This window comes from Phocoena sinus, chromosome 17 (genome assembly GCF_008692025.1).
Source record: "Phocoena sinus isolate mPhoSin1 chromosome 17, mPhoSin1.pri, whole genome shotgun sequence".
NCBI lineage: Eukaryota > Metazoa > Chordata > Mammalia > Artiodactyla > Phocoenidae > Phocoena > Phocoena sinus.
The window spans coordinates 48,705,044-48,730,389 of record NC_045779.1 but is presented as its reverse complement, the minus strand read 5'-3'; the positions used below and the strand labels follow the sequence as shown (position 1 = coordinate 48,730,389).

The 25,346-nt window shown below is 38.5% G+C and overlaps 1 protein-coding gene across 1 annotated transcript in view; it reads right to left on the bottom strand.

Moving 5' to 3' along the window:
• The window catches only part of ZFPM2 (zinc finger protein, FOG family member 2), a 466,557-nt gene that overhangs the window by 141,147 nt on the left and 300,064 nt on the right, over nucleotides 1-25,346 (bottom strand). Inside the window, exon 5 of the mRNA XM_032610608.1 lies at nucleotides 16,914-17,025. Within this exon, the coding sequence (XP_032466499.1) occupies nucleotides 16,914-17,025 (112 nt within the window). The remainder of the gene's footprint in view (nucleotides 1-16,913; nucleotides 17,026-25,346) is intronic.

Sequence of the window (25,346 nt, the reverse complement as noted above, 5' to 3'; positions counted from 1 at the left end):
ACTCTTGTGTCTCTCCTCCTGGTTGGTTCTATGTAATGGAGGTAGGGGTGTGTGTGTGTGTGTGTGTGTGTGTGTGTGTGTGTGTGTGTGTGTGTGTGTGAACAACCTAGACCTGTGAATCAGTTAAGTGGTGACTTTTGGCCCCCTAACCAAAAATGTCAGCTCACCAGTGCAAGGAATATTATGTGTTTTCTTTACTCCAGTGCCTAGAAAATTGCCTGGCACATAGTAGGCCCTCAATAAAAAGTTGCCAAATGAATGAATGAATGAATGAATGAAAAGCAGAGATACGTTCAACTTGAGCTGTGTTAATCTGTTTGCTTTGTGACTTGGGCAAGTTATTTAATCTCTGGGAACCATTAAAAAATGGAGGATAACCCTGTTACTTCCGTTGTTTATTTGTCAGTGTTTAATGATTCAATATTCAGGACAGAGCTTTGTATGCAGAGGGTGCTGAGTGGAGGTGGACTCCCTTCTCTTGCAGACACTCCCTGACCCTGTAATGAGTTAACATGTTGTTATAGTAGAGAGTTGTGTTAATTGGATGATTCTATGAGAAAGTATTCTAACAGTGACATAAATATGTTGAAATAGACATGTTGCACTGGTTATAACAAAGCATTGTCCATCATTCTAGATTTTTCTAACATAAATCTGTTCTAAGGTATGAAAAAAAATCTAAATTTATACAATAACTGTAAGTTGATGAAATAAACATGTAATTAACAATTTACTAGCGGTTTGAATATTACAAACAGCGTAATATACCTACTCAATAGGGAGAATTTTATGATTTTGAACAAATTCCATTTTTTATTCCAGGGATTTTATTTACCAGTGCCATGTAAATAAGTTGTTTTTGACCTAAAGTTAATAGTTTATTTGGGAAATTATTTGAATAATAAAACACAGTTCTTTGGGTTAAAATGGTTGGAAGCTGAAAACTCAAATAAACCTATAGCACAGTAAAGGCCATATCAGAGGACTTTACTTAATGGGGTGAAGAAAATATTTCCTGATTTTTTTTTATTACTACAGGGCAGATCTGACACCATTAGTTTTCTTTCCGTCATAAATACAGACGAGGAGAATTTGACAGGCATCACTATAAAATAGGTTATAGATAAGTTCAGGCATCTTTCCTTCCACACAGACCTTTTACACTCCGTTCTGATGGGGCTTCTTGAATAGAATGACCAAGGTTTGATTTTAGGCTTCTAGGTCACGGTTTCACCTTGACAACAGTTCTTTCATTTTCAGCCGTAACATTTGCTAGGATCCCTAAGGTGCTTTCATTTTTGTAAGTGGTGTAAGGAAAGAAAAAAAAAGGAAGGATAGAAAAATAAAGATAAAATGTAATTCACATGCTGCAGGACTATCTCTGTGTCTCTGGCACAAAACTTCAAATCCAATCCGAGAACTGGATGTGTATTAGAAGTCTGCAGATTTAAACCTTGTCCACCATGATCAAACTGGATTTATGAAGCATCATAACTCTCCAGACACCATCCAGCAGCTTATTAATTTAATAGACTCCTGCCCATTCACTGATGTTCCTGCCCTGACAGTCTCTCAAGATAAGGCAAAAGCCTTTTGACAGGACAGAGAGCATATATATTTTCTTCTGTTTTCTCGTGGATGGGGTTGTCGACAACTTGAAATGTGTGGCTCAGCAAATTTGTTTTTTTCCTTCTCTTTTGCTGTGCAGGAAGGATGACAGGGGCGAGCCTCCAGAGAGTTCCAGGGGTCAGGGGGGCCTGTGTTTCCCCTAAGTACTTATTTAGCATTTTGTTTTGCAAAATAACAATGAGTTGATTTAAAGGCATACACATGGGACAATTTCACCATGAAAAGAAACAACATTACAATTTAATGCCTAATATAAATTAAGAGGTGTTGGAGAGAAAAGGAAAAACAGCAATAAATGTTCCCATTAAACAGGGTACAGCAGCATTTTCTTTTCTTTTCTATAATCCCATTTGTGGGAATGAGGGGGAGTGCCAAAAAAGATAGCACTCAAGCTGTTGTATATTTAAAGACAAAACAGGAAGAACTTTTCAATGTTCTTATTTTCCCTTTATGATAGTCTCATGCTCTACAATGGTGTTTATTTGCAAATGAATTCACAAGTCTCTGAGAGTTATTACACTAGTATATTTGCAAGGTTAACTGTTTCCATCCGTCCTGGTACTCTTCAGTTAAAGACACATCAGTAATCACTAGACCTTGGCTTCTGAAACTTAAGCGTGCACACAGATGACCTGGGGTCTAGTTAAAATGCATATTTGAATTCCGTAGGTCTGAATGGGGCCTAAGCTTTAGCGTTTCTAACAAGCCCATGCGGTACTGCTGGTTGGCAGACCACTTTTAAGGAGCACGACATTAGCCAAGCTTTTAAAAAAGGGCAAACTTAGATATGGACAAATGATATCCCAGTGTCATACCAACGTAAAACATAACTTGAATATATAACAAAAAGTTCACAGATTCCCTACCTGGCATATAGTGGGTACCTGACTAATATTTCAATGAATTGAAGAACTCCCAAATTTCATGTAATGGCCTGCTTTTTATAATCTCCCTTCATTTTTACATGTGTGTAAAGATGATTATCTTAATTTCCTTGGAGATAGTTAACTACAATGGTGTATGTAAAGCCAGGGATAAGATGAAAAGTAACATGCCCATTTTCTTATACACATTTTCTCCTCACTTCATTTCACTGATAGAAAGCTATCTTTCTTAACTGTATCTCTAGTCAAAATGCAAAACTATGAAGTGAGACTTCTAAACTGAACTATTGTTTGGCTTAAATGTCCTAAATAGGCCTTTTTATTTTACTTTAGTTTCTGGCTTCCTACACTCACTCTAATCTAGAAACCTACACTCAAAGCACAGAAAGACAGCAGAGATTATACTTATGATATTTAAGATTTTATATTACCAAACTAGTTCTGATATTGAGAGACTCCAAATTATTATCTAGTTAATTGATAGAGTTTGTATCTTTTGGGGGGAGGAGCACAGGACTATCATATGTTACGTATTATATCAAGTTAACTACGAAAACTTAAGTTGCTTCGTAGAAGTATTTGATAAATATTCTGAAAATGTTAAGTTTTCATAATAAGCCTCTGAGACTTAACATTTCTTGAAAGAGTGCACTAAGTAAAGGGTACTGAACTGGAGAGACGTCATTCTTGAAAATCTTCACTGACAACAGAGACCAGACAGTGATGATAAATACTAGATTTCTGAAGGAAAAACCGGCTTAAAGTAATCTATTCTTATTGAATTTCAATGGGCGGTAGATAGAACTACATAACTAGATAGATAGAAAAAGCTTAACTGTTCATACTTAAATGGTGTATTTTGGATCCATTCTTTTGGCTGGGATATTCTTGCTTGAAACACCACGATATACTGTCTTGGTTGACCCCACTGTTGTCTGACAGTCTTCACATACTTAAGAAAGACTAATGAGAATATAACTTTTCTGAAGTACTACTGTATGTCATGGCATATAAGGTGACATTTTAGTTTAAAAATAGCCTTCAAAAATGGGGTTGACTTAAACACCAAGGGAAAATGAAAAGCCTCCAATTTCACGTCTCAGAGCAAAGACTTGAGGTCTGGCTGACTTCCCCCCAGTGAAGAGCAAGAACAGCAGACACAGGGCTTCCCTGGTGGCGCAGTGGCTGAGAGTCAGCCTGCCGATGCAGGGGCCGCGGGTTCGTGCCCCGGTGGTCCGGGAAGATCCCACGTGCTGTGGAGCGGCTGGGCCCGTGAGCCATGGCCGCTGAGCCTGCGCGTCCGGAGCCTGTGCTCTGCAACGGGAGAGGCCACAGCAGTGAGAGGCCCACATACCACAAAAAAAAAAAAAAAAGAACAGCAGACACAGTCACTGCTTGATGGGAGAAAGTCAAGTGGATCCACAAAGAATTGTGTAGTAATGGTGAGCCAATGTCTTGGCATGGCTGCTGTAAAAAGATGTCAAATAAAACCCTAAGGTTTGACAACATCTTTGGCATGTATATAGATTCTAATTTTTCTAAATTCTTTTATGCACCTTCATTCTAACTGATGTAGTACAATGTATGCTGTGTTTACATAAGACATTCCAAAGAAATCCTCTTGTATTAGATTCTCCAGCACTAAAAAATCTTGCTAAGACATGGAATACTTTTTTAGATGTGGAGAGAAGAGTATTTTGAGTACTGGATTTTCAAATGATGTTCATACTAGTGATTTTTGAAACTAAAGCAAGTCCCACTAGAGTCTACTATGTTGAATGATGCATCCTAATACCCATTAAAAATAATTCAAAATTCAGTGAGTATATTCTATGTATTGTCTGCGGAGGAGAAGTGAGAAATGGTGTCATTGCATCTGAGGTGCTCACGTCCAACTTGGGACAATGCACAGGCTGGGGTGGAGCTCTCTCCCTGGCATGGGGCACAGAAGGCTTTTCAGAGGCACTTATACATGCTAAGTCTTGAATGATACCTGTTGCCAAGATAAAGATGTCTAGAAGGTTATTAAGCAAAAGAAACGTGATGTATAAAGACAGATATGAGCTAGTAAAGAATAGCTGAGGAATTTTAAATTAACTGAGTATAGTTTGAGTACAGGGTATCTGTGGAGGATGAGTGAGAAATGAAACTATAAGTAGTAGGATAATTTTTTAAAAATTCCAGATGGGATAAGCTACGGGAAACATAGAAATGAGAAGAAACAAGACTAAAGAATGATGTTTAGTGGCTGGACAGTGATGGAGAAACCTGGCACTGGGTGTGGAAAGGGATAAATCAGATCAAGCCTCGTGGAATAAAAAGCTGTCAACAAGGAGACCTGTGACAGAGTCACTTCAATGGAATCATGAAGGCAGAAACAGCAAAAGAGAAGATGCTGGAATTCAGGAAGTTAAAGGAATGCATGCAAAAACTTTGCAGAAGCTTACCTAAGAAAAGAAGCAGAGAGGGCTTCCTGTTAAATATGATGAATTGATCACATGCATTTATTTCTACTCCCTTTCAGTAACGTGACGGTAGAGAAGAAAAAATCAATGATAAGGGCAAAGAGATGGGGCAGAGTAGACAATAGAAGTCAACAACATCTTGGAAGCTACAAAGCTGATGGAGTGATAGATGACACAGCAGAGCACAGAAAGCCGAAATCCAAGTACTTGAAGAGCAGCTGGCCAACAAGTAGCAAGCAGATTTATCCTGCAGAATCCTGGAAAAGACCAGAAAGTAAAGGCACCTGGCACCTTGAAAGGTAGGGTAAGCAGTGGAGCTAAAATTTGCAGGACTGGCCTTCTAAGTAAGAAGCTGTTAGCTATACTTGCTCAGCTATTCCCTGCAGAGCTAAGTGACATTCCTTTCCCACTCTGGAGGCTTAGTCTTTGAAGAAATGGAATAGAGGCTTTAGATCCAGAGACACAGGCTCAGCCAAGGGTAGTACTAAAGTTTCACCTGCATTAGAAGATTAAAGGAACATCTACATTCTCAGCAATGAGATAGGACTTTCCCAATGTACCACCTGGTCCAGTTTGCCCACAAAGTCCTCAGATTGCTGGTTACAGGCTCATCCATCTCAGAAATGAGACTGGCGTTCTCTGGAGAAGCTAACCATGCTAAGACAAAAAATTACATACACTGTCATTTGGAGACCTCATTACCATGGCTAGGTTGTCATCCTGTGACCCCACACAAAAGCTACCAGTCGACAAGTTCTGCCTTCTCAGGCTTCTCTCGCATTCACCCCTTAGTGCCCCACTCTTAAATGATGAAGTAGGTATTCATGGATCTCTGGCCACTTGAGGAAAGCTTCAACACTAAATACAGGGAAGAAAACAGGCAGGAGAAAGTAAGAAACAATGCATGGGACACACAACTTCCTAATCATTCTCCACATCCTACTTCAGGGATAAAGGAAAAATATCCATATTAAAAAGAGCAAGATGTTGAAAAAAAGGAAGTCAGGGAACAAGAAAGACCCCTTGTAAATTATAAACATGAGAGTTAAAATTCAATAGTGAAGGTAAGGTTTAAAGTTTGAGGACATCTCAGAAAGTTCAACCAAGTCAGATTTCCCAATCATGGGAACATTATTAAATCCATACTTTATATTGCTTTTCACAGTAAAGAAAAAGCTGTAACCCATTCATTTATCGATTAATTCTTTCATAAATATTTAATGAGCACCTACTATGTGTCATAGATGGCTTCAAAAATCAGACAGAATTCCTGGCCTTAAAGAACTCTCATTCTAGGGGTGGGAGGATGACACTAAATTGTTAAAATAAATGCTAAAATGCCAGATATGAAGATAAATGAGAGAGGTGTTATCGACTGAATGTTTGTGTCCTCAACTCTAAATTTATATGTAGAAGCTCTAACAACCAATGTGATGGTAATAAGAGGTGAAGCCTTTGGGAGGTAATTAGGTCATAAGGGTGAAGACCTCATGATGGGATTAATGCCCTTACACACACACACACACACACACACACACACACACACACACACACACACACACACCACCATATGAAGATACAGCAAGAAGGTGGCCATCTGTAAACCAGGAAGATGGGTTCTCACTAGATACCAAATCTGCCCGCACCTTGTTCTTGAACTTTCCCCCTTTCAGAACTGTGAGAAAGAAGTCTGGTGTTAAGCTACCAGCCTATGGTGTTTTGTTATAGCAGCCTGAATTGACTAACACGGAGGAGAACAAGGAGAGAAACAGAGACAGAGTAGTTAGGCAGACCCTCTGGGATGGCAACATTTGGAGAGCATTTTGAATGAAGCAAGAGAGGGGCCTATGTGGGGGCAGAGCAGGGCACGGTGCAAAGGCCCTGAGGCAGAGGCATTCTTTGTATTTTCAAACAAAAGCAAGGGCCTGTGACACTGGAACAGAATAGTTAGAGAGTCATAGTAAATAACCCACAGAGGTATCCAGGGGCAGATCATGTAGGGCATTTTAGGCCAAGGTAATAACCTTGTAGGCTTAGTTCAGGCGTTGCCAAGCTTTTTCTGTAAACGGTCAAATAGTAAACACTTCAGGCTTTGCAGGCTAGGGGGTCTCTGCCACAGCTACTCAACTCTGATGTTGCGGTGTGAAAGCAGCCACAAACAAATTATACAAACAAATCATGGTAGCTATATTCCAATAAAACTTTATTTACAAAAACAGGTGGTGGGTCAGATTTGGTCTCACGGGCCATACTGATCCTTGTAATCAGGCTAACTGCAAAAGGAAACCACTTGTTGGAGGGTTGTATGTGCTTCTACTTTTCCATTTTCTCTGGAAAACAAGAAGCAAGGTCATTATCTAACAGGGGATGGTATATATTTGGGGAGACAGAAGTCTGCCATAGTCACTTTGAAGACGGATTCGGAAAAAAGATCTGTATCGCCAGGCTACTTACACTGAGGGATCACATTCACCTCACGGTCAAATGTAATATAAACTGGTCAGCATTGGTTTCTGTTGTAATTTTGTTGTTGTGAGTGGTGGTGATGGCCTCATTGTTGTATTTTGACCATACATTTACATAGCACTCACTGTGGACCAGGCGCCATTCTAAACACTTTATAAATATTACTTCCCCTAGCTTCTGCTGCTTGGATAAAGCCAGGGGAAGGTGGAAAGTTGGATTGATTAGAATGAGGGTATTCAGGCTACTAAAGGCCAGAGAAGGAGAGAAAAGTGAGAGGGTACAAGAGAGTAATTAGAAAGATGGACCCATGGAACCCAAGTCAGGTCCTCTGAAAGTAAGGATGGGAGGTTGGTGGGCAGGGCAATGATGGTGAAGACATAAGGGCACTGGAGGTACATTTGGTGTTGAAAAAATTGTTGGAGTCAGGTAATGAGTGGAGAAAAGCGGAAGATTCATATTATCTTCTAGAAAGACGTAGGTACCAACATTATTTCTTGACAGATAAAGGCTTGTTTTTATTAGTGGATGGACCTGAGCTTTACCTTTGACACAATAATCAATAATCTTAGTAAAATCCCAATGTGAATATGTGTGCCTCAGAACTTTCAGTGGCTCTCCATTACCCCCTTGATGAGGTCTTTAGACCGGGCACTCAACAGAACCCACAACATGGCCCTCAGAAACGTTTGCAGGCTTGCCCCTCCCTAGTCTTATCTGTAAATTCTCTGTTCTAAAGCGTGCCCTGACACTCTCATGAAAACACGGTATGTATCGCAGCCTGTAAACTTTTAGGCACACACTTCAACCTCCTCAAATGCCTTCCCCCATTTCTCAAATTTATATTCAACTTTCAATATCCACCCAAAATTCCACATCTGTCAACTTTGTCTTGACCATGTAAGACAGAACTCAGTGTTATGCAACCTTCATCAATTAAGCTCTTTCAACTAACTCCTTAAGTCAGGGGTGTGTTTCATATTCCTCTGTATCCCTCATGACACCTGGGCCATATCACGTGCAGAGCCTGTGCTCAGTTACTTTTATTTTATTTGGAAAATTATCTTATGAAATACAAAGTGTCAGGACATTTACAGAGATACTAAAGAAAAATATATATCACTAGGATATAATTTAAATTCCATGGATGAGGGACTTCACAGGTAAGGCAAAGGTTTTTGTTCTGTTAGTTTGGGTTGTATAAAAAGAGCAGGAGTGTAGTTAAGACAAAGGGTGATTTTCGTTTGCAAATATTTTTCTTAAATTATATAAGGACAGTAATCAAAGTGAAGAAAACTATAAAGGAGGAATACAGAAAGATTTTCCCAAACCTTACCACCTTTACAGAAATACTTTCATAGTTTCAATGTATTGATTATTTCTTCCCCATGTGTTTTGCTGTACATATACTTTTAAAATACAATTATAATCATACTAGGCACGAAACCTCATACTCTACTTTTCAGTTGGAATTATAATACAATATTTTTTTTTTCTATGTAATACACTGTTTTAAAGAAATATTCACAATATCTTACTCTGAAAACATTCACCCTAAAGAGCTGCTCCTCATTTTAGCTGATAAAGATACTTTTGGGGGTAGCTTTTAAGATTAGCATCGCTTTGAATGACAAGCTAACATCCCTGAATGATAGTGAGTCACCTCTCAGAACACCCCCCTCTTCATTTTTTTTTTTTTTTTTTTTTTTTTTTTTTATGCGTTACGCGGGCCTCTCACTGTTGTGGCCTCTCCCGTTGCGGAGGACAGGCTCCGGACGCGCAGGCTCAGCGGCCATGGCTCACGGGCCCAGCCGCTCCGCGGCATGTGGGATCCTCCCAGACCGGGGCACGAACCCGTGTCCCCTGCATCGGCAGGCGGACTCTCAACCACTGCGCCACCAGGGAAGCCCCATTTTTCATTTTTATACTTATGAAACTGATATATTCTTAGCTCTTATCATTTGCCAACATCCTACCTGGATTTTTACCCCTAAGAGACAGAAGCTTCATTCATGCATGGATCCAGGATGGTTTAGAATATTTTTCTCCGACATATAAGAGCTCATCTAATCCACTGAAGTAATTAATAGTATCATCGTGCAGGATTATTTACCAACATTTCATTAAGGAAACTCACAGCGATGTTGATACGAAAACAAATGTATTTTTTTTCCACATCAAATAGCATACATTAATAATAACTCAGGACATAAACTATTCAGTATGACCAGACCCAGACTGAAATAACATCAGTAAATCACTAACATAATTGTAAAAACAGTAAATGCACAGTAAAAAATGGAAATGGCAGAAGGCCCTATATTTGCTGAAGTTGCTCTCACTCTGCAATTTGCAACAGACAGCTCCACTGTAAATAACACATTCACTGGCGGGGTCACTTGTCTCAACCTTAAGAACCCCTCAGAAATGACAATTTGAATCAAAACGATGGTTTTCTAAAGCAGCCATTTAAAGCAATCACTGAGTCCTAGAACAGGCATAATAAATTACTCACCCCCCAAACATCTCTCATTCTTAGAGAACATAACCAGAAAAAGCCTCAGATGTTCATGAAACATACTGGGTTTTCGGCATCGCGTTATCCTGTGGTGCTCTGCAATCAATTACTGTTATACCACCATCATTAATAATTTTCTTAATGAAAATGATTCTGTTGATCTCCGCTGTATTTTAATTATCAGAGTTAAGCATAATTACACTGCAGCTCTGAGCTGGCATGTGGACTCCTTTAGGGCGCAATTTTGTTTTAACACACTGATAATGTAATTTTACATTGTGTCAGTTTGTTTGGTTATTATCCAGTTGTACAATTCCACTGTATTCCTGATAACAGATAATAACCTTAGTACCTCCTATATCCTGAAGTCATTTAAAAAGCAATATCGGAATTCTGCGGCTAGCTAACTTAATCGCCTTATGATTTTATAATTCCTGCTGCTAAATATTTGGTTGAGGCACCCACCCTCTTTTAAGAATACTGTAAAACTAGACAACAGTTATACATGTTCTGTGAACTACAGAATGGTTAAATAAACACTTGAGCACAAGTTTTTCTTTTTAAATTACTTTCTTATTTATATAGCATTACGTCCTTTAAGTAAAGTTAACCATGAACTTGTAGGCTAGTTGGGAAAACTGACTGCCATGTTAGACAAGGCTGTTTCAACATTCTAGGAACATGCAACAGATCCTCTATTTTAAGGTGGAAAATAGTCCAGACTTTTGCAAGGTCCTTCTAATGAAAGATCTTTGTTTTAAACAGTTGATCAATTTAGTCAGTGTGCAGAAGTTGCTCATCCAAGTTAGGTTATACTAGAACTACAGTCATTATTTCAACAGTACCTGGTATAGGACCTTGAACGTAGTACACAGTCAGGGCTTAACTGAATTAATTGCATGATTACATTTGTCCAAACAAGCAAAATCAGAACTTTGAAGATGGTCAGAGAATGATTTGGAGATTAGTTTTCTACATGACTTTAAATTGCCGTGGCCTTCGAAGCAACAGGGAAATTAGCATAAGGTACTGCTGTCACTGCTCTTTTAGTTCTGGAAAATTTTTTCTTAAAAACCAAACCACAGAGCAAGGAAAAACAAGTTTCATTGATAAATATGTACATAAATTTGTGAAGAAGACCAATAACCTACAATCTAGGCCTAGTAAACGGTTATCATCAAAACTCTAAATTGTATAATTGGGAATCAAGGTCAACGCGCTTAAGATTGAATGTCAATTTCATCACGTATGAGCTACATATCCTTGAACTATTTACGTACCTAAACCTGAGTTTACTCATCTGTAGAGTGGCAATAATTCTGCTTACATCATAATTTTCTTGTAGCGGTAAACCAGAAAACGTATGTAAAGTGTTTAAAACCATGCCTGGCATAGAATATGTGCTTGATAAATGGTAACTGTTATTGCTAGTTTTACTATTATCATCATTATTATCTGTATACTAGCTTTTTACATGACTTTCATTAAAAATATCAGGTGCCCAAGGGAAAAAATATCTTTAGGCAAAGGCTTTTCTGGCCTCTGATTCTATAATGCAGTTCTCTGCAGATACTGTGGGTTCACAGGGACCAAATGGGATGTATGGAATTCTTGGCTCTAAAGCTGGTATCTGATGACCAGGTTTTCTCACACACTTGCTTGATACCAACATGGAGGCCTGGGTTCACTTCCTCTAAATCTGTCCTGACGTAAAACCAAAAGGGCAAACTGGACTGACTATAAGATCGTCAGCAATATAATATTTATAATAACATATGCAGGTATGTGTACGGGTGCATCTTCACAAAGATCCTGTGAGATGGCCACTGCTATTTCATTGTTACAGTCGAAAAAATCAGGATTTAAAGAGGAAAGGTGGTTTGCCCAAGGTTCCATCTAAGCAACAGTTTTTTACAATGATATTGTGCTTTTATATAAAAAGAAATCTTCCATGGTTAAGGTGAGATTGAGGGTTAGCTGATACTTTTTCACTCCTTTGATTGACAATGTTTATTCCCTTCATCCAGATACCTAGAGAATGTAGCTGCTCTGAAATCACACTCCACGAAAACCCAAATAATTCAATTTTTCCTCATTTGCAGTGAACTGAATGAACAAACTCACATGCAAGATGCTAAAGGTTTAATTTCGAACGTTCAAATTTCCAACGTTCAAAAACGTGAAACTCGAAGCAACTTATTTACTTTTCACAAATGAGAAAGGGCACCATACTGTGCAAATGCTATAAAAAGATACGGAGGTACAGAGAAAAGAGAAGAAGTTAATTTCCAATGCTCGACAGGCATTCATGGATTTTAGGAGTAAGTGGGCAGGCCTCTGCTCATCTTCCCCTCCAGCAGCCTCCCTTTAACTTCAGCATGGTGCTTTTTAGTATTTTTCCATTGGAGATAAGTAAATTAGAATTATCTGGAGTCTGCTGAGAATAATGGCAGAAACCAGACAACCCAACAAGTCTGGTCCATCAGTGTCTGGATGAGCTAATTACTTTCTGGAATGACAGGGGGTAGTTGAGGCAGGGAAAAAAAGGTACATCAGATTATAATATTAATGCTAAATACTATACTTTTTTTTTTTTACTTTGATAAAACAGGATGATGGCAGCCTGTCAAATAGCACTAAGTGATGTAATTTGATAATAATTATTTGATGGACACCCTGGAAATGAAAATTTTATAATTATATTTAATTTTACTGCTAGCCCACATTTAAAGTACTTCAAAAAGTAAGCATGTTTCTTAAATGGTAATAGTTACATGCCATAAGAAAATATTATAACAAATTTCACAGTTAAGGCATTTAAAAATGCTACATATACGTATTTTACATTCTATTTGTAAATAGGTACTAATATAGTTTCAGATAGCCAGGCCCAATAAAGGTGATTTTTGGCATAGAACTCGTAAGTAGTTTAGGTTCTTAGCTAGAAAACAAAATAAGGCAATGCAATTTTGGCATTTGGAATTTACTTTTCATCTTCAGGGAGAGCTTTTTAGACATTAGGAGTAATGTGTTGCATCTGGGTACATGGATGTTAGCCCATCAAGCAACCATTCTTTTCTGTCTGGAAGTAGCACTTTGGTTTCACTTGGGGAACTACTTCTCCTTTGTCTCAGTGGTTTATGTGGGGTTAGGTCTACAGATGATTGTAGTTTGTAAGGAAGAGTCATAGTGATTAATTGGTTCAAGCATTGGTATGTGATGTACCCCAAGTAAAACTCAGAAAAGCTCTCTTTTCACTGGGATTGCTGTGCTTGTAGAATAAGTTTGGAGTTTCCCACCACTTGACAAGAACATTTCTGAGGATAAAACACACAAAGAAAGAAGAGGCAGAAGATAGAGACCGTCTGGGGACAAAGTGTAAACTGATCCTGAAGTTTAGAAGATCCCTGGATTCTCAGTTATATGAGCAGATGAACTCCCCTACCCCCAATACGCTCACACACACACACACACACACACACGCGCGCGCACACACACTTACACTTTGATTATGTTTTGTATAAGCCAATTTCATTTGGATTTCTATCATTTGAAAACAAAACAGCCCCAACTGATAAATAACATACACATTATGAAGATGTCTTGCACATTACAGACGTTCAAGTCAATACGTACCTATTAAATCTAAATCACCAAACCCTTCCAACTACAAAACTCTTTTGCTTTGAGAAGGCTTATCATACCCATAGCCTGTGAAGACAGAAGGCTTCAGAGCTCATGTGGTCCTGGTAGGAGTGATTCCTGGGGTCCTATTTTCCGTGATGAGAACAATCCCTAGTATAGTCCTAGAATATCGAGGTATTCACAGAACTTTGAGTGAACTATTCCCTTTCTCCAAAGGCAACCTGAATTCTAGGAATTAGCACCAGGCCTCTGAAGCCCATCTAGGAGATCAGAGTAGAGTCTACAGCAGGGTTTTCCCAAGTGTGTTAACCAGAGAACTAATTCCAGTGCTCCAATGGATGTCCACTGGTTGGAGAAAAAAATATATGCATATCTTATAGTCAAACGAGTTACACAGGTTTTTATTTTGTTTTGTTTTACTACAGGACTTCTCAGAGCATTCATACCAGAAGGCCCTGTGAGTTTTCAAGAGGGGCCAAGATAGGCAATATTTGGTCCTGGGACTTTTCCTTTAATCTTAGGGTTATGTGAAGTGTACTTTGGTAAGTGCCGTATTATAATAATACTCTGTGATTTCTGCACAGAAATGCTTGAGTAGTTTAAGAGAATTTATTCATCATGTAATAGTATCAAGGGGAAAGGTAGAGTCACACAGTACAGAGAGTATAGGATTTGGAATTATCAAAACCTGGATTTAAATTTGGCTTCTCTGTTAGCTCTCCTGGACCAGGAACAACCATACTACTGCTCTAAGTCACACACAATGTAGGTTGTGTAAATTAAGAAACACACTACTTATCTCATCTAGCTGCCTGAAAGCTTAATGCAGGGAGAACGTATTCTAATATGTACAACTCAGGCCCTTAATTAGACAGATGTGTGTTTGCATCCCACTTTAAACACTTAGTAGTTGAAACACTTTGCTGTACAGCAGAAATTAACACAACATTGTAAATCAACATTATACCTCAATTAAAAAGAAAAACAACACTTAGTAGCTATGTGACCATGACAAATCACTTAATCTATCTATGCCTCAATTTCATTTTTTATAAAATTGGGTAGGATGTTAATTACCTACTAGGAGGTATTAACTGATGATTAAATGAAATTACGCATATACAGTAGTTACTGCAGTCCTTGTTATTTGAATTGCAATGCCATCTGTTCTTGTAAGTTGAACAATATCGAGTTACCTTTTGTAGGTTAAAAACTACTGAATATTAGGAATTCATATTGGTCATCATCACAGTATGTGATGTGTCTATTATAGTTTCTAGCAACCATTCATCATTTGTTTATCTGGTCAACCAATCATTATTTACTCTGGGCTCTTTTTGTACAGGCAGCATGCCAGACCAAGGATAAAGAGATGACTGAGACATAATCCTTGCCCTCAGTAAATACAGAGTAGATTGGAAAGGCAGGCAATAATACCTAACTTTTTACTACTCTTTTTTTGAAACATAAAATGATAACCATAAAACGAGGTGAAAAGAGCAATGAGAGAAGTGCATAGAATTTGGTATGGGAGCACCAAGGAGAGGATTCAGGGGTGCTTAATAAAGGGTGGCTGTTATTATCCATGTACAAAGCTAGCACACAGTTGGGCTCAATCCATGCTTCATGAGTTAATTAATAAGCTTCTACAAATTACTCCAAAATGTTTATTGCCAAGAGGCTTAAGATGTATCTAACCATAATGCAAACACGTAAACACGTTCAAACTAACGTACCCCATTGAACATAGAATTACAATTTTGTTGTAGTGTTTTTCCTTATGTAACAATATAATAATCGTCTCTTCTAAAACAATGCCCGATTTAAACATGTAATGGATTTGGATTATGATAGAATAGCTATCCTCTTGGTTCCTCCATATTACATCGCCATCATAGAGATAAGATATTGTACAACAAAAATTGAGTCCCAGTCATTGATCCTATACTCCAAGCCATCTTTTGCAGTGTTTGCGTTCTGAACGTGGACACTGGTGAGCTGGTTCACTATAATATCGCTTCCCATTTTGATAGAACATAGTGACATATCCTGGGAAAATCTTACTTGCCTTCTAGTTAAAAGCTCCCACCAGCATACCACAGGTATTTGGTGTTTGAAAATAAGTGGGTATGAGACCAGCAGTTACAGAAGGAAAAGCAATATAATCAGATCCTGGTGTGCAGATTGTCTTTTTAGCTTGCAAATTCCCTCTTTCTGGTGTTTCAACTTTCAAAGGCTTATGGTAGTTTAAAGGCAATCCTCTTGTAAGTGTACAAATTGTAATGATTATAGGAACAAGTTGTAATTGTTTCTAGCAAGTTTTTAAGAGTCTTTGATGTTATGATTAGTGTTTTATATGTTAATATATTGATAGGGGTGCTTATTTGCTTGTTCCCTTGTATGCTTTTATGGTTTCTAGGTTCAATGTGCAAATACATCTTTGATCTCAGTAGGTCTATTTTGTTAAAAAGGAAAGCGAAAAGAAATTAAACATGAGAAGCACAAAGTTTTGCAGTATTTACGAAGGAGTGAGATTAGGGATTTCACTGTAAAAGTACAGAGCTTGGGCCCAGAACTTGAATATGGAGAAAAGTGCGGCAAACCACACCACACACGTGGAGGGGCCTGAGTTTGGGGGAGTCGGTCCCATGTTGTGTGTCCCGGAGCAGCGGTTCCTTTGCAGCCAGGGTGTAGCTGTTTGACGCAGTCTAGGTTGATGCCACACTGAGCAAATCAAAGGCAATGCTCTGCAAGCCATCGCTTCCTCTCTAGCATTTGCCCCCTGCCCTTCAGAAATCACCATGGGGAGGAATTCTCAGTCTTTGCAATGGCTTCCTTTTCAGCTATCCCCTCATCGTGTGTGATTTCAGGAAACTGGCTGGAATGCAGTGCCTTCTAGAACTCGCACCTTGACACCCTGACACGGACTGCCAAATTTCAAAAGGAATTTACTTTTTGATGGATGATGCCTGAGAGAGGAATCCGAGATTTCATCAAACCCGCTCTGAATAAAAGTAACAGCGAGTAAGGTACTAGTCAAGGCACTCCAATCCACGGTTAGGCAAATGTGTGTGACGCTAAGTAATTAATGGTCTAACACATTTTGTTTTATGCTGTACAGGAAAAGAACAAAAAACAAAAAAACCCAGTACGCTTGCTGAAACTACAGGTTAGGGAGATTCATAAGGGCAAAAGGAAGAGAGAGGACCCCATTTTACTTTGTACTCCCCTTTCAGCTCATTTGGTTCTACTTTGCAACACTCAGGTTTCAAGACATCCAAAGCGAGAGGGAAATGATCTTGCGCTTACCTTTGCTGTACACAATGCAGTTGTTTTTGTTGTCTTCCACTCCTTGCCAAGTCACATCCAGGAGCCACTTGGGACCAGCAGTCAGCACCATGGGGACCTGAGCCTTTGTCTTCTGTAGAAAGAATGATAACAAACGGATGCCATTTGCTTTCGTTGATTAAAAAGTTGAATAATAATTGTACTAATCATTTTATTTTTCCAAATAACTAAATCTCCTAAACCATAATCCAAGTCCTTATTCCCCCGTCTCATGATATCTTTTTAAGACGACAGAAGCTGTAAAGCTTGACTGCTCTCACTAATCTGAAGGGTAGAATTATTATCAAGAATATTTTTTTTTTCTAAATGATACTGGATCAGATCTCCAAGATTAGACAGATCTCTTGCAGCTCTGAATTATAAAAAGAATGCAGATGACTTTCATCGCAAAGAGCAGAGTGTTTAGAAGTGAACTTTAGACACATTGTACTTTACTATCAACAGGATCTCACTATTTCCTGAAACAGACAGGAAAGAATTTAAAGAATCAGGATCCATTTCAAAGCTCTATCCTGAGCAACATTGATATTGGAGTAGAAATTTATTCTGAATGAATAATGAAATCTACCAACACCCTTTTCTAAGTATGGATATGTAGTCCCACTGAAACTGAAATAATATTAATGCTAATGACTCACCACACACTGTCTCCGAAAAGACTATGAAGGAGGAATTGGGAATAAATTCAGATGCAGAGCAACTAAAGCATGACATTCCTTGCTCTGAAAAGCATAGAAGCAGGGAGACAAGTGCTCTAGTTCTAACAAAATATTTTCAGTGTACATTTTAAATACAAGGCTCAAAAGGGTCATCATTTTAGGCCGTTTGCAACCCAAATTATTTGTCTTTAACTATGTTAAACATGGCAGGAAATAAACCAGGGAGGAAATAAGTAAGCCTTAGCAAGACTGCTGTTTCCCGATGAGTCAGAGTGAATTGGCATTCAGATGTTTATCATTCACCAGCCCAGGTTCTGTGTATCAACTATCATGAAACCACAACACAGAGTACAATACAAGGGTCTCAAGGTAATTTCTGAACTGGATTTTCACCTAGATATGATCCTACCGGGGAGATCTCAGCCCGCTATGGGACTTTCCCACATGTTACCTGCTATCACAAATTTCCCAAATTGGCATTAGTAAGTATCCACTTGAGGAGTTCTATGTAATCTAGCCATTTCAAATCGCTCAGGAATCCGGAAACCTCGTTTCACTGGCCAAATGACGACACTGATAGTGCATGAGACACAGATCTTCTATTGATACTGCAAAGCCATATTAAAAGCTATGCATAAAATCAATGCTAACCCATTATTATTATTTTTTTTTTTTTTTGCGGTACGCGGGCCTCTCACTGTCGTGGCCTCTCCCGTTGCGGAGCACAGGCTCCGGACGCGCAGGCTCAGCCGCCATGGCTCACGGGCCCAGCCGCTCCGCGGCATGCGAGATCTTCCCGGACCGGGGCACGAACCCGTGTCACCTGCATCGGCAGGCGGACTCTCAACCACTGCGCCACCAGGGAAACCCCTAACCCATTTTTGATGTATCAATTATATTGTAAGAGGTAAAAACTACCATAAAATATACTACTTAATGGAAAAAATCAACCATGACGGACAAATTAAAAATAAGTCTAAAAAAATACTTCAAATATTAAAACAGAGGAGGCGGTAAACCAGGTCAACCATAAGAAATACTAGCATACTGATTTTTCATATTCATACTTTAATTCATTTTAAAGTCTTCAATTTTTCAACTATGTATCTTAATATTTGGAAAGTAAAAGCATGAAAAACAGTTATCTGAAAGCCCTGGGGGAAGAAAGTAATTTTATATTATAATTTTTTAAAACAATCTAGACAAAGTGTTATCAAGTTATCCCTCTAGTTATTAGTCTAAGTCAGGGGTCCCCAGTCCCCGGGCTGCAGATAGGTACCACCTGCTGCCTGTTAGGAACCTGTCACACAGCGGGAGGTGAGTGGTGGGCTAGTGAGCGAAGCTTCATCTGCCACTCCCCCTCACTTGCATTACCGCCTGAACCATTCCCATCCCCGCCACCCCGGGGAAAAACTGTCTTCCACGAAACTGGTACTTGGTGCCAGAAAGGTTGGGGACCGCTGGGCTAAGTGACGATTTTGTTTTTCCATTTTCAAAATAGAATTTGAGAACAAGTAAACTTCTTCAATCCGAAGTGATAGTGGCCCATATCCAATTAAATCATAGGTCTTAATTATGCATATTTCAGCTCCTTTTACTACTAGAGAAGCAGGTAAGGCCACAGATCAGTGTCAGCAGGTCTCCAAGCAAGCAGAACTAGTCACGGGAGAGACTCCACCGTTTCGATAAACCTGCGCATGGGGGATTTAGTGGTGTTATTTGTAACATCTGGTCTCCTCTGATCTTAAATAACAGACTTTAACAACAGGCATCTGGCTCATTCCTACTGTATTCTCTTATTTCATGAGAAAGACATGCATCTTAAATTATTTCATCTTTATACCCAAAGTTCTTAAAGCCACATGAATTTCTACACAGTAAAGCAGCTTTTACAATTTTCCATAGATAATATGAAAAATAAACATTGATCACAAATTCTTTAGGGAATCTTTACTGTAAAGTAAATCAATTGGTTTGCCAGTACCACAGTCTTCCATTAATTTTACAAAGGAACCTGCTGATCCAGTCTTGTGCTGGGTGCTAGGAATAGGAAGGGGTCTTTTTCGGTGAAGGATACAGATACATTAAAAAAAAAAGTTTACTATAAGGCAAACAGTAGCAGGTAGGGAGTGCAAAGTCAAGTGTAAATTGTTTTGGGGTCAATGAAGGGCGAGAAACTCCTGTCCTGTGGCTTCTGGGACGGTATCATATCATGTAGGAAGTGACTTTCAGGCAAGATCTCGAAGGAGAGACAGGAAGCATTTGCAATTGCTAGTAATGGCCTGGGCGAAGTCTGAGCAGTGTGTAAGAGTGGTATGTACAGGAAATAGTGACTAGTTCTGGGATCCTTTGGTTTCAGTTCTTATATAAAGTCTTTAGAGCTGTTCTTCATATACAGAAAGCACCAGATAACAGTTACCTGTCATCACTGGAATCATCATTGATACTATTATTATCACCACCTATAAGTGGAAGGGCCATAACAGCATATGTGTGTAGAAAAGCAGGTTAGAATCAGATCCTGAAGGACCTTTTCATACCAAGCAAAACCTTTCTGTGCTTAAACCTCTAAGCAGAAGGAAGACAGTAAAGATTTTTTTAATCAGGAAGAATAAGGTCGCTACTATTGCTGCTACTTGTGCAAAATCCCTTACTTATTTATTCCTCATATATATTTTCAGACAAAGATATTGCAACTCAAAGATTAAATAATTTCTTTTAGGTCAAATAGCTGGCAGAAGACAGAGCCCACATTTACATTTAGCTCTGTTTCCAAACACTACCGCTCCTAGGGTGACCAACCGTCTGGGTTTTCCTGAGACTGAAGGGCTTCCCAGGATGCTGGATTTCAGAGCTAAAACTGGAAAATCTTGGGCAAACTCAGATGACTTGTCCACCTCTGCACCTCCTACTATAAAACAGTATTTGTGGTTTACATCTATTGAATACTTGCAAAAAGTTGGGTGTTAAGTACTTCTCCTGAATTATCGTTTTTGATTTTTACAAGTCCAGGAGTTAGGCATTAACATTTTCTCCATTTTGTACATAAGCAAATTAAGATTTAGAGGATTTGACTTTGTGGCACAAATAAAACTAGTTATTTAATATCTTTCCTTAATGGTAAGTTAGGCATTATACCTTTTAAAACTTTGGCAAACATTTATTATGCCTGGGCCCCGGTAGAATCTGACTTTTCAAGAAACAGAATCGAAAGGAAAACAATTTCTTTGACTCCAAATCAATAAGGCAAAAGCAAAAATGTAGCAAAGACTCGGTGAAAGCTATACCCAAGCTGTAAAGTAGATAAAAAAAATCTCAAGGGACCAGTTATTACAGTTTTGAGGAGGTAAGTCAATTTCTTTCTGAAGAAGTCAACTTTTGTAGAGATTGACTGCCTTCAAAGAAGATTACCAAGTGTGAGAAGGAAGGAGTTAGCCAGGATTATATGAAATCTACACTCCAGCAAAATCCATGAATAGAAAATAACAATAATATCCACTTTGATCATTAGGTTTACTTTCCCATGTCTCTCTCCATCATAAGGATTCATACGAGTCTAGAATGTTAAGAGCCAGAAGCAACTTTAAGGTTCAGTGAGTTTAATTCACTAATTTGACAAAGGAAGAAAGTAAGGCCAAAATGTTTATCTAGCATCCTGCAGAGGAACATACAGTTGGTACAACATGTTGGGAAAACAGAATGGATGTAAAAGGTATGGTAGGCAGAAAAATGGTCCCCCCAAAGTATCCACACCGTAACCCCTTGGAATCTGTGACTATGTTATTTTACTTGGTAAAAGGGGATTTGAAGAACATGCTTAAGGTTTAGGGCTACGACATGGTGAGAGGAGCCTAGATTATCCACATGGGCCCAATCTAAGCACGAGTTCCTAAAAGTAGAAGGGAAAGGCAAAACAGTAGGGCAAAGAAATTTGACGTGAAATGGATTCCACCTGCCTTTGCTGCCGTTGAAGATGGCACACTGCAGCCATGAAGTGAGTGTGCTGGGCTCTAGAAACTGGGAATGGGCCTCAGTTACAGGAAGTGAGGAAAACAGGGATTTCAGTTCTGCAACCTCAAGGAACTAAATTCTGCCAATAACTTGAATAAACAGGAAATAGATTCTCCCCTACATCCTCTAGAAAGGAATCCTCTAGCAGGAATCCTGCTGACAAATTGATTTTAGTCTGGTGATACCCATACTAGACTTCTGATGTATAGAGCTTTAATATAATACATTTGTGTTGTTTTAAGCCACCAAGTTTTTGGCCATGTGTTTTGGTGGCAATAGAAAACTAATACAAAAAACATTCAGATTTACTGACTTACAGTTTAAAAAATGACTTAATTTCCTTATCAAATGTGCTCAGAAGTGAAACAACTTTCCCTTATTGGAATAACACCAAATATACATTGTTATTCCACAATCATCAGATATACTTAATGTTCTTGCCTTAAAGTATGAGAAAATACACAGCGGTGACTAACAATTCCTGCCTCTATAACTGGGTATTTAAAACATTTTATGATTCACTATTAACCTCACAGTTGAAGTGTGGCAGAAAGGACATTACTGACTCCTTGGAGCCGGATGATCTGGGCTGGAATCCCGATATGTGCTACTGGCAGGCTCTGAGACTGGAAAATCACTTAAACTTGAGGATTCTGAACTTCGGGATACACATCTGTAAAATGGGGATAATGATTTCTACCTCAAGGCTGTCTTATGAAGCGACCAGCACGGTGTTTCGTACACCACAGATGCACTTCAAACTTTTGCTGAATACCTACATGAATCAATGAATTAAAACTGTGCAAAGAGCATTTCTGGAATCCCTATTTCTCAGGCACTGGTAATGTTTGTAGGGATTAGAAGTCAAGGCAAAAACTCTTTATGACCCAGTTTAAAGATGGTGGTAGTCATTAATGCTATTGATCAATTATTTCCAACTCTCCACTTTCCTGGTCTCTTTCAAAGTTAGGTATGGGAATATGACATCACTTCACCGATGAGATTGAATAAGAAGTAACTCGCGTCACTTTTACACAGAAGCTATAAGACCAATGGACCCACCATCTTTCCTTGTGTTTGCTGAATTGACCGTCAAGCATGGGAAGGAGGAAGACCTCCTAACTACAGTGGCCATGTAGCATGAGAAAGAAAGAGACTGTTTTAATGTAAAAAACTGTTACAATATTAGAGTTGCTTACAACCTCAGCAAAACCTAGCTCATCCTCACTTATACAAAGGTTTTCTTTGTTTTCGTTGGTCTGTTTGTTTGTTTTTCTGTATTGAAATAGCCCATGGGTTTTTACAGGTTAAAGTTTGTACTTTATATCTAGGCAGTCTCGTTCAGTCATAAATCAATTCAAGGTATATAACAGGAGCCTGAATTTCAGTTAAGTTGGAATGTTTTAAAAAGAAATAGTGTGCGCTTTTGAGGCTCCCCATTGTAAGTTCAATAAAATCTGCACTCCTGGACACTGTTTGAACCCAGAGTTTCACGCTTAGTCTACAACCAGACAAACTTGACAAGGACAAAATGGGTCAAAAGTGTCATTTCTTAGGAATAATTAGAATCATCTAATGTGGATAAAAGAGGTCAAACTAGCATCCACTTCTCACTAACCTCTGGAGTTACTGGAGCGACAAAGGAGGGAGCCTTCAGTAAATGTTTACACTCAAGCCAAAAGGTTACCGGGGCTAAAAGCAGGCAGCCCAAAGGCAAAGAATAGAGGGTAGTTCCAACCCAAGGGGCTGGTGACATAATGCTGTCTTAGGGATTCCAAATCTTGCTGGAAATATTTGTTGAACATTTCCAAACTGAAGCTTACTTACAAAGAGCTAGAAGTCTTAGGAAAATCTGACCTATGAAAGAGCCTGACATTACAGTCTTTAAAAGAAACAAAAAAACACCCAGAAGTGGCACTTGATGGAAACATTGGCCTCCACTGACTTTAGTTTGGAAACATAACAAAATTTCATGAGAGAATCTCAAGCCAGTGCCATGAGACATACTTTGACACTGCTGAAAATTCTCCTGGTGTGTTGCTTCCATAACTTGGTAATAGGTGAAACGGGTTGGGCCTGTTTGACAAAATTCATAGCTGTTTTAACAATTCATAGCTGTTTCTGTTCTCTCAGCTATAAAAACGTATTTGATATTAGGCATCGAAGAATTTCCAAATTACTGTAGACATTAGATTAATATAATTAGTACCAGAAAAACACACATATATATATATCACTGGCCCTTAGCAATGAGATGCCACCACCACTGCCAATCTCTCCCAGCTGAATTATTCTCTACATCTAAATGGAAAAAAAAAAAATGATACTGTATGTGATTTGACCTTGTACTACCACAGGGAAAAGTTTACACAGTAAAAGTTTCAGTTAATGTATCCAAGCAGTTCTCCACACTGGAATTAAATTCAAATTCAATCTGACAATCGTGAAAACATTGTATCCTTGTCCTTTTAACTGTGTGAAGTCTCTAGTGGCAGTGAGCTTGAATTTAAAAATTCCCTTCACCAACAGCCTGTTCTATGGAGGCATAATAACTTATTATTTTGGACTACCTGGAGTGGGGAGAAATGTTAAGTGATAATTTAAGGCTCTCCATAATTGTATTTTCAGTAATTCTGGGCATGGCATATAGCCTCAACATTACTGATGTGTGTGTGTGTGTGTGTGTGTGTGTGTGTGTGTGTTGTAGAAACAGATTTAAACAAGTAACTTTAAGAATTTTCAAACTCATACCAAGCATCTTATCTACAGTTACTGTTTAAGAAACAACAGAACAACTTAGTAAAAGATTATCTAACTTGCATTGCTTGAAAAAATGCTAGACACATTTTCAAACTCAAGCTCAAAGAAATTAAGAATACCTTCAATTAGAAAATATATGGAAAGTCTAAATGGGAAGGACATCAGTTCTGTGCTATTATAAGAACCACTACACTATACCATTAGGCACAGAACAGATTTATGAATGGAAATCCTAGGAAGGTTTCATTAGAATAGTGTTTTTCTTGAGCACAGTTCTACAAAATACCATTTGAGGACAGCACAAGAGTGAAATTCCAGAGAACTTCAGCTAACAAATGTCTTCAAGTTCACTGTGGTATGTGGGATCTCAAACACGATAAGAGACTTTTCAAAAAACAAAATGAGTGTGAAATAAAATGATAGAATTCTTGGCTACTATATCCACACTCCTTATGTCAAAGCCAGTTTTATCTCTATGAACCAAAAATTTAAATAATCATTATCTCTGAGGTATATCTGCTTTTAGTTCTCAAAATGGTTGAAACACGTTATCTTAACATGAGTCACTGCTTAAATGTAGAAATCTTAGTATAAGAAATAATGATCTTTTAGGAGAGGGAACACAAATAGTTCCACATATACAGGTCATTAAAACAACCTCTTAACTTCCAAATAAAAAATTCATTTCATGATATTTAGAATAATATAAAATCATTATTTAAGAGTACTCATACTAAAGATATAGATATTTCATTTTTCAAATGGGAAAAAATCTTTAAATGAGTAATAAACATCTCAGTTATCCAGATATTTATTATACTTTCATTTTCAAAAAAAGAATAGACTCATTTCTCTTTCCCTTTTGCCAACTTCACTCCCACAGTCTCATCTGTTCTCCACATACATTTGGCTCCAAAGAGGAACTACTCCCTCCAAGCTGGCAGCCATTAACTTCAACCTTTTA